Below are 13,364 nucleotides of genomic sequence, written 5' to 3' on the forward strand. Positions count from 1 at the left end.
TACACGCAGGAAACAGTTCATGGGTCTAGCTCCCCGTACCTTCTTATGTGATTTGAAGACATTGCACTTGAAGATATTCGTCTGGCCGTCGCGGGCAATGTAGCTGAAGATTTTTAGGTCCTGGGAGTCGTGTGAGACATAGAAGACCCTGGAAAGTGGGGAAACAGGGGGAGAGGTCATTCCACGGCTATGATCCCAAGTTAATGGATGATGACAATGCATGCACTAGACTTTAGAACAAAAATATGAATAAACAGTAGCTAAGAACACAATATTCATTTACATGTACTTCAACAAAAACATACATCTGCCTTGCAACTGGACTACACAAACATGTACATTGTACAAGTACCGTACATGTATAATTTTATAATAGATAAAATCTCATAGTATAGCACTTACATTGTAAATTGGTCTTCAAACAACAGAAACAAAAATGTCTTATTAAGCCAAACCACCAAGCATATCAGAGAATTAAAAAGATAGAAACTAAATCAGGCTCATTTAAAAAAAAAAAGGATTTATAAAACCTAAAAATATAATAGAATGATAGTTTTAAAGATGTACATGTACGTCTCAATCCAAACAAAAAAATGAATGTTTCCGAGTGCAACGGTAAGAACAATTTCATGAGGTGACAGATGAAATGTTTTATTCTACGCGACGAAAAATGGAACACTCCTGTCACTGTAGGAAATTATTCTTTCCATTACACAAAATGTGAAAAATGTATCTACCGCAGTATTTGTTTTATACAACACAGATCCCGGACATCTGATCCGTCAGAACCATCAATCGTGTGACCATGCAATGGTATTTTTATTTACCGTGGAATAGAACTTCTGTTGATGACGTGCGGACGGGACAAATAATTCAATGTCAATTAAGTGATCAACGACCCACGCATGACATGACAGAGATTAATTTATGCAGGCGTTGTATAATTATGATATACCCGGTACACTGTAGGCCTATAACATGGAATTAAAATATCAAATTTTGACAAACACATGTACTGCTACTGGTGCATTGTAAAACTCTATTTGCAGCCATATCAAGAATGGTTGATTCTGTATTCTAAAAAGTTCTACACAATGCAGAAAAAAATACTCTCTCTCCTTCAACGAAAATAACTCATGTCCCTAATATTCCATGCATTCTAGACCCAATCCTTCTCTGCACATTTATTTATGGTTACACCTCTATGTTCCGACACCCCTACATGTATGTTCCGACTGCACATATTCCTATTCCTAACCCTAACCCTAACCCTAACCCTAACCCTAACCGGGAGTAACACAATCTAGGTTGTCGGAACATAGGGGTGTCGGAACATAGAGCAGTCACCTTATTTACTACTACATGTACTTTAATACATCATGTACAGGAATAATTCATTGGTAGATCACCAGCACAGTCATCTTCGGAGCCGTTTTCACCCTTCTTAAGATGAGCACTCCTGATGTAACCCTCTGTGAAGATGACTTTTGGGAAAATATTCACTTAGTTGCAGAACATGTTTCCGTCAAGAACATCTATCTGTCAAGAATTGTGGGCTCTGAGGTCTCTGGACTTCAGGACCAGACTTTGGTGGGTTAAACCAGTTTGATGGGTACCCAACCGTCCCCTTCCCTCAGAGCATATTGCTGGTATTGGTAGCAATTCTATCTGTCTGAATGCCTTCGAGTTCCTGCATAGCCAGATCACATAGCTTGCTCTCAAGGCAGTCTTAGATGCTGTGTCCATAATGGTTTTTCGTTTCTCACTTGGGACTCCCAGGGAGACGAGGCACTTGCTCAAGGACATGTTGTAGAATCCTCTGCTTCCTACTTCTACTGGAAAATAGTACACAGACCATCCCCTATTCTCGCATTTGGCTATGAGCTCTTGATATTTTCAATACACACATGTACATGTATGTAGATGATGAACTACGGTATGCCGCAATTATTCAATGTATTGATAAAAGAAACATGTTTTCCCTATCCAACATCCCCCCCCACAATCCTGCATGCCCAGCAACTCTACAGACATTGCATACCAAGCAGGGATCTAAAACCACTCATTGATTTGGCCTTCCAGCTCATGATGTCAACAAGCATGCTCTTGCATTCTAAGCGCATTTCAATAATGTGGTACTGCATGGTTGTCATGAAATCCTGGATTGAAAAAAAGGCTTCTGCAGGGGAGTGGAATTTCTAAGCTGTTGAGCTAGCAACAACAAACCGAGTCAGCCCAAGAAAACAGTGGACAAGATCCCCCCAAATGGGCCTGGGATTTGAAGTACGCGTACATTAAAATGCCTTTGGGCTATCAACGACTGACATACCGGGTACATGTAGAATATTTCAATACACACATGTACATGTAGTAAACAACTTACAATACATTTTTGTACATGTACATGTACATGCATGGGTATACAAAACATGTACATGTACAGTGTATGATCAGGCAACTGATTTTGTAATGATTGTGTTCATCATAAAACCTGTGTCCTTTCAGCGTAATATCCCTGACGTTCTTTGTAATTATTGTATTTAATTAAGTTATCATGACTTATTCAAATGCACAGGGCATGGTAATAATAATACTGTAAGCGCTGTGATTTAGTTTACTAATAAGGGCGTTCTAAAATGCCGATTATTATTATTATTATTACAGGGCATCATGTTAGGTACAGACTAGCCTTTGGTCAAGTCCCACGCGCCTATACCCGGACCATGCGGACACATAACGCACCCTGGATGCTGGCACGTAAAAAGACTAGCACGAGCGGCAAAGCCGCGAGGGCCTTTACTATCTCGTGGAACTAATCACTTATTCATTTATTCACCTACATTTGTAATATAAATCAAGCAATATACATTTAAACCAATCATCTAACGGTGGTTTGCGGTTACCAGCAACAGCACACGCGCCATGGGGCACGTGCTGTCTGGCGCCAGACGACGGCTGCATGATTTACGTTTAGTAATTCTGCATTTTCATTGGTCAATTCACAACGGGTAATGCATTATGCATGTCTACCAAATCGGTAGACAAATGTAAAGAAAAACATAAGCGTTCTCCACGAGATGGTAAAGGCCCTCGCCGCTACGCCGCTCGTCCTAGTCTTTTTACGTGTCAGCATCCGGGGTGCGTCACGTGTCCGGGTAAGCGCGTGGGACTTGACTAAAGGCTAGGTACAGACAGACTTGCACTGCATGTTAATAGAATATAACAAAACAATCAAACAAATGAAACCTCTAAGTTAGTTAAAGTGATTAATAAAGTCTAGAAACTCTCCAAATGTAAGGTCCATGGCAGTGGTGATGCCAAGTGGGAAAAAAAAGACACATTCTGCGTTCGTTTTGAACTCAGAATTGGCCACAAGTTAATAACAAACTCTCCAGTCCCAATAGTCAACTCACAAGCTAAATGAACTGAGACGACTACATTCCTTTGTGAATTGACTTGTGAAATGACTTGTAAGTGATGGACTCAATTACGAGTCTGCTGAGAATTCATCTAAATATTGAATAACAAAAAATGGTTGGATTTCAATTTCATTCCTTGTGTTTGATGCAGTGTTTCCCCTGCCCATTCAAACGTGAGGCGGCCCACCTCGCTACTTTCAGTGACCACCTCGCTCAATTTTTGCCAATATCACCACCTCGCTGTGAAGGTTTGCAATAAAGGAAATACTCAATTATCAAAAAAAAAATTATCAAGTTGTGTAAATTTATTAGCGTTTTATTAAGAACTCCCAATTTGGGGAAGATGGAATCATTACGCTTTTTTGTGAGCGTGCATTCTTTTCAGTTTGTATAGACTGCGTAAGTTTCAATCATCGATTTGAATTTTTACCACCTCGCTCAGTTCATTAGCCGGGGGAAACACTGGTTTGATGAAAAGTTTTCCTTTTCTTTTTTTTATTCGTGGTCCTTACCTGTAAACAGGGTGATGCATGATCAGCAGTTTCTCGTCATCCCAATCCCAAGATTTCTTCTGAAAATGAAACACACAGCTGTCAATTCAGAGAGAAAGATTTCAGGCTCAATTTAAAAAGTGGTGTACTTTCGGTCCGAAGGTTCGATTATCCGAAGGTTCGATAGTCCGACTGGCCCATTAGTTCGAATATAGAATAAGGTTAATTAATCCAAAGGTTCGATAGTCCGAATAGACGATAGGGTTCGATAGTCCGTCCAATCGACAATAAGGTTCGATAGTCCGAATAGATGATAAGGTTCGATAGTCTGAATGGGCAATACGGTTCGTCATTATGACACTTCGGACTATCGGACCTTACTGTTGATTCGGACTATCAGACCTTATTGTCGATTCGGAATAATGAACCTTCGGGCTATTGAACCTTATTTTCGTTTTGGACTATCGAACCTTTGGACTGATTTACCTTATTCTAAATTCGGACTATCGAACCTTCGGATAAATGAACCTTCGGACTAATGAACCTTCGGATTAATGAACCTTCGGACTATTGCATCAAATGTTTGGATTAACAAACCTTATTTCATTTTCGGACCAACGAACCCCCTCTTATGAAAATTGTGTGCATTCCGACTATTGAACCTTCGGACTAAAGAACCTTCGGAATATCGGGCGGCCCCCGTACTTTCATGGGACATCTCTATTAAGCATGTCCATTGAAAATTTATAGAGAGATGAATGAAACTCCAAATGAGCTCAGAAAAAAAATAACTACATGTACATGTATGACAGTCAAAACCTCTAAAATCATACAAACTACAGCTGTCGGATATTTAAACGCGGACAAAACAAAAGTGGACCCCATGTGCAACATACAATGTATGACAGTTTTCATACTGCAATGTACATGTACAGTACATGTATGTTCAGTAAGATTTGAGGCTTTGCATGGTGGAGATACTAAATAATGAAAGGTTTGCGGAAACACCATGTGCGAATAATTTCTCAACTAAGAGAATGGTTCTGAAAAGAACCAGAGGTATAAACTCGACGTCCCGGTCAGTATGCTCTGATCGTCTTCAGGAGAGTGCCTCTAAGAAAGTGAATACTTAAGTAGCAAAAGGCGAAATCAATGAAGTGTGGAGTTGCATCCTGTGAGGATGCCAAGTAGACGGGATCCTAGAGCAAGCTTGGTGCCCACTGAAGTGGAACAGTAGGGTTGCAGTGTCAGTAGAGGGAGGACCTAGGGTATAGGAGACCCATCAGTCTAAGGTGATAGCTGAGGACCTAGGGTATAGGAGACCCATCAGTCTGGAGGAGTGGGAGCCAGATGTCGTTGAGGTGAAACCCGATGTCTTGCGGAACTGTGCTGTGCTTGCGGATCTCGATGGCTTCCCGTATGCGTCTTGGCTTCCCGTATGCGTCTTGGCTTCCCGTATGCGTCTTGGCTTCCCGTATGCATCTTGGATGCCAGAACTGGATCGGTGCGATGAGTTCGGCCGCATCCCAATCAACTTTGTGGTCGTTGTATGTTCCCAAAATATAAATGTAGATGCCCCAGGTTTTACACTCTCACCTGATTTTTTTTTATATTTTTTTTTATTTGTGGGTGTCTGCACAATGAAACTAATTACACACATGTATTAAAGGTACATTTTGTACAAACAATTTGTAGAGGACATACACACTTACCAGTACATGGACACATACATGTACGGTACATTTTACAACTTGCTAACTCCCAGCCCGGGGCCCCTAAATTGAACAGAAATATATGACAGACTTGAGTGACAAGGCACAGGTGGCTGATAGTCTGTATATTTAGCCGAGAACTCATTTCACATTTATTGGTAAGAGTCCGGATGTTTGGCCTAAAAACATGCCATTTCCTTTTCACTGATTAGTATTGAAGTGGGTTGTTGCGTACATTTTTATGCCCGAGTGCTTCCTGAATGCGTGCTCACGTTTGTGTATTATGGCAAAAATGTAAAAAAAATGCCATGTACTTGGTGAATAATTTCGAACCGGTAACTAATTTTTCAACTATTGGAAATTCTGGTCAATAACTGTACATGTACATGTACGTTATATTTGAGCCCATCAAAAGTTTCACCACAAGTACATATACATGTACATGTACATGTACATGCATATGTACGGTACGTCACCAGTCAATTTGAAAGTCTGGTATCGGTAACATCAGGCATGCAACTTGGAAGAAACACAAAAACGAGGAAACTCCAATCTTTACAAGACAATTTTACAGTGTTTTTCAATTTTGAATGGCATATATATACATGTAAGTGTGAAGTGAAAAGCGAGGACATCGGCTGATTTGAGGAAAAGTTGTATGCCTGTATCATGTTAGAGAGAGTGAACCCTATTTTTCGTAGTTCATTTGCGAAGCTGCAGGGGACACGAAATGGGACTGGATAATACGGTACATTACATAAAGGGTATGATGGACTTGTGATGGACTCACCTACCGGTACAACTACATGTCATACGCTGGGTTATTTTAGCCTCATTTACTGACAAGGTTGGTTTAGGAATGGTACTAGTCACATTTGATTAAATGTATGTAAAGTCCGACCATCAAGATTTGCTGAGTTAGATCTTTTTCCAAGGTGAACTTTGTTACTGCCCTAATTGGTACATGCATGCACATGTAGCAATTTGTAGTTTTGGAATTTTTTTTTTTGGCCTAAAGTGGCATGGAATTAGAGCCCGGTTAGCACCTGCGAGACAGGCTTTGGTTTGATGACAGCCTGGATAGGCAGAGATGGGATGAGTCAGAGGGGATTAAGATGACATGGTTTCACATCCTCTCTGCATCCATGTCCACAACAGACTATTTGGGGTAAAACCACTGATCTCGATATAATTTTACAAAGACTGGATATAGTGGATAAACAGCCGCACAATAAATTCATTTGACGCAATATTGGTGAGACAGGCTGGTGATCTATAAAGGACAAGTTGCCGTCTTTGTAACATCATGGTTCCACCTGGCTGACCACGTTTCACAATTTGTCAAACATCGTGGTTAAGTTTTGAATGCCGCAGTTCCCCTTTGTACAACGTTTGTAAATACAATCACGACAGAAATGTGTCCTTTAGATCATCACAACACGTGTACGTGTACGTGATCAAAATGCGCGTAAATTCACGATACAGCGCGCTGTCTGCACGTGCAGAACGTTTGTATATATACGCAGCCAGTTTTGAAAGACCGGGGACGAAGTGGTCAAAATGTAAACTCAAGCCTGTGACTCATGTATGGGTATCTGCTATCCAGTCTTTATATAGAAATCAGAGTAAGACCAACCGAGGCAATGGTTACTCAGTGGAAACAGCCTGGAAAACTTTCCTCTCAGTTACCGGTACATGTATGGCCGGCTCCATGCTCAAACAAGAGAGGGCGCTTTTTTACCGCTTTTGAAAAACCTGTGGATGGGGCACACTGTGTGCACTTGCTGATTCATTCAGCATTAATTGCGTTTGAATGTCTCTCTCCAGTGGTCCCCTTCAACACTCCCTTTCTTACTGAGTTGAGGGGCTAGTAAGCACAGAGCCCATAATACGGTACTTTGTCTGAGCCGAGTGGTTGCTTTTAATGGCCAAGATTTAAAAAAGTGTTTCTAAACTTTAAGAAAAAAATGTTTTAATTGTTTTTAAAAACAATCCTGCGGCTGATGTCTGCAACTCTTGCCTGGGAAAATCTCTTTTCGACACAACTGTAGAATAATCACAAGAGACCGATTCAACACTACCAGCGTACTTGTATGCGCACAATTTTTGCTACAAAAACCTATTTGCAACTGGACTAAAACTTGGCTCGGCCTTGAAAATTTGGGCTCGGAATTGAGCTGGACTCGGAGAAAAAATGTAGATGAAGGACTTGGCTCGGACTCGAGGGTTTGTGGCGTCGGCTCGGCTTGAACTCGGTTTAGACTCAACTACATCACTGATATATGATGAATTATGGCCTATTAGATTTTAACTGCATAAACCATAGGAAACTCCATCCTTATTTGCCACCTACTTTCTTCTTTTTCTTCCGGAGGGTGACTTTGATGCCATCCACCGAGATCGTGAGGACGACTTTCTTCTTGCGGATGGCCTTGGCTTTGAATTCATACTGAAAAGACAAAGAAGAAAAAAACAAAAAACAAAGAAAACTTAGATTAGTATTTCCTTACACATTCATTTGTATGTTCAAACTCCGGGAAACGAGAGGCGAAAGAGAAATGTTTGGTCAGTGTTAGAAAGGCTGATGTACATGTACTAGTCTTCGAACAAAATCCGTATCTTTCTCAAAGCAACATGATGTACATGTACACACGTACAGTAGTACAATGTAACCATACGACAGAAACATTAGGCCAACCTTATTATGGGGATTACATGTACCCGGTATCAAACTTTTAAACCAAACTTTCAGAGGTGCAACATGTAACTGGCCAGCCAGCCATTGCAAATTTAAAAACTGGGGTGGGGGGGGGGGGGCACATGGGGCTGGACCTCATTTGACTCTTGGAGATACATTTGTTTCCCCTTTTTCCTCTATTAATTCTTGGAGAGCATTTTGATTATCTTGCTTACATGTGTAATAGTCTTGGAACAATGTGACAATTATTACAACTTGTCAATTTGACATGTGCCAAAACATGACCCTTTATTTTGGTTGCTTTTCTGTATAATATTTCAATTTAACCACGCTGAACATACATTTGTAAACAGAAGTTTTTGTTGGAATTGGACACAAAAGGCTTTTTATTGCAATTTTTCCTGCAAGTCAGGGCATTCCCCCCTCCGTAAAGCCTACGGTAGATGATGACATCGGCTGTGATAAAGTCATGACCTACCGGTACACTTCAAAACTGAAAGTTTTCTGGCCAGATTTCAAAATCCGGTGGAGTCCCAATTTCCTTGCCTAACAATGGCCTAGGCTCTAGCTGACCACATATCCAACAGACCACTAGCCTTGATCGTGTAGATTAGGATACACTATGGGCATCATTGCTCAATTAACAACAAAAAAGTTCAGAGAATTCCCAAGCAATTATGCAGAAATTCAAATTCACCCCTACTCTAATCAAAATCTGCTTTCCAACAAAAATAAATACATTGACTTGTCAAGATCTGTACATGTACATGTATGTATGTAGCTGGGAACCACTGCCAAAATCAATCCTACCAGTTCAACACTTGTCACTTTAGATTTCCCAGCTCATATATAAAACAATTTACTGGATAATATGGCCTTTGCACCTCAAGGCAAGCAATATTGTAACACAGTGCATGACCTTACATAAACCCTGTCATGCAGTTAGATGTGGAATTTTGACCTTTCCCCCTCCAAAGTAGAGAGAATAAACAGTCCAGTTTTTGCTGAGGGATCACAACTGGATTCTTGAGTCAAATTTCTTTCCCAGACAGATTGTTGTATGATCTATGTCTATACATGTACATGATTCATTTACATGTACACGTAATCAGTTAACATGGGTTGGTACGTGTACATGTACATGTAATGATTTATTACTTCAATCGAACAAAGAGTACTGAACTCTTCATTGAAGGTTCCAATATAAAAATTCCTGAAGCCCAACACAAAAGTGATGAAGATCTCCATACTCTTTTAAAGGCATAGTAGAACATTTGTAGTTTGTGAAATTTCTGTCCCAGTTTCAACCAATAAAAGTGCTCAAAATCTGAATACGGATGCATCATACGGTAACTAACTGGACACATTTTTAGCTCTGTCAATGCTGTAGATTCTGGATTTTGATTTCAATCCCAAAGTTGCTGTGGGGTGCTGTGGTCCAATGGTTACGGTGTTCGACTCGTGTGCCATGGTGCATGGGTTCGAATCCTGACCGTGGGAACATGGTGCTTGTGCTCTTGAGCAAGGCACTTTACCATTATTGCTTCGTCCTTCGGATGGGACGTAAAGCCGTAGGTCCTGTGTGTTGTGTAATGCACGTTAAAGAACCCAGTAACACTTATCGCTAAGAGAAGGGGTTTGCCCCGGTGTTTCTGGCAGTGGCTGCAATGTGCGCTGCAGCACCTTGTAAACCATTATAAGGTGCTACATAATGGGTGTCATATTTCTCATAAACTTTATTTACCTTTCTTTAATAATTGACATAATTTCCAGCGCCTTGAGTACCTAATTGTTGGTAGATACGTGCGCTATATAAGACTCCATTATTATTATTATTATTATTATTATTATTATATGATATTTTGATTTGTGCCCTCTCGTGAAACAATCTCGCAATCAGCATTTGGGACATGATTCTCATTCAGCTGGTTAATTGTCAGCCATTCACGGATTTGTGCCCAACTGCAAACCAACTACAAATTAGACTTCATGGGGCGGATTCACGGAAATTCCCAAAAACGTGTCACTTGACACAGCTGTGGAAATTACCTTCTTTTATGGTTTTCTTTAAAATGACCATGCCAATACTGGCCCAGAAGGAATAATTTCAAAGGATGTCTAGTGTCATACTATCTTTAAAACCAATTAAGTAAGCCTTCTCACAAGAATAATTTTGTGGAAAGCTGCACTGGTATACTACCTACACTGTATAAGGTTTGAACAACGAGAAAAAGGAGTGCCTTCAATTTGGAATGCAAGACTTGCGCAGGAACTCGTTTCAATGACTCATGCTTTTCCTTGGGCCAAAGTTCCTTTCGTCAATACTCCATTGCGCATTTGCCCTTTCCTGCCATGACCTGTTGTCGTTTCTTTCTTTTTTTAGTTCTAAGACTTGAAAAGGGAAAGCCTGGAGCCGGCATCATTTATGGGTCAACTCATGCATGTGTAAGCAGGGGTCCAATTTCATACAGCTGCAATGCAGAAATTTCTGCATAAACATCTTACTCTGACCATAGAGCAAGGTTCTAAGGGTCTACTGGTACCTTCAATCTAGAGACAACACTAGACCCTGGGAGGGTACTTAGCTACCTGTATTCTGATCCGATCATGCATCGGCAATGGATTTATGTTGTGTAGAGTGATTTTGTTTTCAAACATGTGTAAGTGAAGATGTTCATTGTGATCCTCCCTCCTAAAACAATTCTCCCATTTCAAATGTACTAATTATTCTAACGGGCAAGATCGTCACACTAGAACTTTGGTGAGAAAAATTCATTGCCATCTGCCATTCCATTCATGTTTTTACTCTTTTTTTTTAAGAAAAACAAATGGAGTTTACATGTACTTTTCCTGGTCCCATCACGAACTGAAACTGTACTTAGGTAACGGGGCTTCCAGTTTTGTTCTGTCTTCATTCTCTTGCGTTTGTGTGGTTTTATTTTCTGCTGTTCTTTCAAACATAACAAAGCATGAACATGTACTTGTGCTATAGCCTACAACAGTGCTGAGCACATTTGTGGGTTTATTTAACATTGACACTTATGAGAATTTGGCCTGATGATCGTCAATGAGACACAAGGCCAGAAAGGTGTCTTCCCACCTAGACAAAAATATTTTTAAGATTCTTTTTTTCAATTTCTTTTCACTTTTGAAAATCGTCATTTCTCTCCTGCAGTCTCATGCCAATTCCATCCTCAACCTCAACCTGTTACATGTACATGTTTACATGACCAACAATAAACACCGGGCAAAAAAGTAACCCCTGCAAAAGTGGTGAAGCGATGAAGTCTGAAAATGAAATTTGACGAGCTTACGGCGACCAACCATATTGATTTGAATTGGCGGGTGGGGGGGGGGGGGATTTTTAGGCATACTAGCTGTGAAACGATTTCCAATTCCAAAGTGTCCCCCGAGGATTGTTTAAGATTCACCAGCTGCCTCAAACGCATGGATTTGTTTTTCTACTTTTCTGTCCTGGCAGACCCTAAGGATTGTTTTCTGTTACTATTCATCTAGTTTTATTTTAATTTCCTGAATATTTCCGAAATTGTTTCCTTTTTTGTTTTTTGTTTTTTGTTGTTTTTTTTACAAAAGTAGTAATGTAGTACTCTTTTATTACTACATTTGGTACTTCTCATTAAGCCTACATATGTAACTTTCTCGGCATTTACAGGAAGGCCTTCTAGGGATCATTTGCTTTTTATTATTTTGTATTTTTTTCCGTTTCAAGCAACAAAACCTGTTGTGGTTTCAGCTCTGTGGATACTCAACATTTGGGAAACGGAGAATACATGTGGACAATTTTTGGGGTGTCGTCACTTCCGTCACTTCCGTTGCCAATTGGTGCCCTATAGCCTCTATAGGGCACCCTATTTGAAACCACCTTGGAACTATTTTAGGCAGAATAATTTCGCAGGGTACAAAATGTATTTGATGCAGTCCTAACTTCACTTTCTAGGTTTCTGTCATTATATCGTTACCATTATCCGCATTGAGGCCCCAGCCTGTTTCAATGTATTTGTTTAAAACCAATTAAAGGGAATATATACATCATTTGCTTTTGCTGTAATTTTCCAAGAAAAAAACCAAGAAAAACAATCATTTTCCTGTAGTCTGGTTCCCTGACTCCATATAAGAAGAAACAGAGCAGTTTACATACATTGGGGAATTGTAAGGTCAGGGAACCAGTCTAGCTGGCTTGTACCCGTTCATAGGTGTGTACTCGACTGCAAACAAATGCGATGGTCAATTGGGGCCAGTATTTGAAAAAAAGCCAGTTTTTTCCAACGCTGGTCGGCCGACCAGCGTTGGAAATTGATACAAAAATACCACTTTTCTTGAAAATGACTTCACACCAGGTGCCATAATTTTACAGGATGCTTTAAACTGTCATTTACCAACATCCTAGCAAGGTATTTCGAAAAATTGGTAGTTTTGTTTTTCGATATTTGCAAATGTTGTATATTCCCTTTAAGCACAGGCTATATATTTACTGCCTGATACCGTACATGCATGTTCGTGTATCAGTACATGCATGCATCACTCATTAACTGCTAGAGCATTTAATGACATTGTCAAATATGATTACCACACCTTAAGTATTTAATGCCTGGTTAACTGACCAATTCACTGTTTGAAACTTTCATAACCCCCGTTACTCACTGATCATGCATGCCAAATATTTCACTAATGATGTCAAGTTGAAACATCTGGCTGATAGCTTGTTAAAAAAAAAAGGCCAAACAGTGTTTTTGCACCATCATGGTGTGAAACCAGCTTCTTGGGGGTTGACTAGCCTGTGGCTATTTCACTCCTGGGAGAAAATGACCTGGAAAATATCTCTTTATCCTAAATTCATTTATACCTCAGACAGTTTAGCTATTCCTATTGGTCGAGAGCCCGTCGCATGGCTGGTCTTAAACGGATGATAAAAACATGGCTAGCAGGTCTTAAACACTTTTCCAGTGTCACAATAAAATGTGGACTCCTAAAAAGCCAGTGACTCTTACCGTTTCATTGGTTGAACGTTCACAATCCTCACGTA

The 13,364-nt window shown here is 40.1% G+C and overlaps 1 protein-coding gene across 2 annotated transcripts in view; it reads right to left on the reverse strand.

Moving 5' to 3' along the window:
* LOC119721442 (carboxyl-terminal PDZ ligand of neuronal nitric oxide synthase protein-like) overlaps positions 1-13,364 on the reverse strand; it is an 82,237-nt gene that overhangs the window by 12,599 nt on the left and 56,274 nt on the right. For both annotated transcript variants that reach the window (XR_005270193.1, XM_038191521.1), the window contains exons 4-6: positions 7,976-8,071; positions 3,932-3,990; positions 40-148 (exon numbers count right to left, since the gene is read on the reverse strand). Coding sequence is in view for 1 of the 2 variants with exons in the window: in XM_038191521.1 (XP_038047449.1) it covers positions 40-148; positions 3,932-3,990; positions 7,976-8,071 (264 nt within the window). In the remaining variant the exon portion in view is untranslated. The remainder of the gene's footprint in view (positions 1-39; positions 149-3,931; positions 3,991-7,975; positions 8,072-13,364) is intronic.

This window comes from Patiria miniata, unplaced genomic scaffold, assembly GCF_015706575.1.
Source record: "Patiria miniata isolate m_02_andy unplaced genomic scaffold, ASM1570657v1 HiC_scaffold_13, whole genome shotgun sequence".
NCBI lineage: Eukaryota > Metazoa > Echinodermata > Asteroidea > Valvatida > Asterinidae > Patiria > Patiria miniata.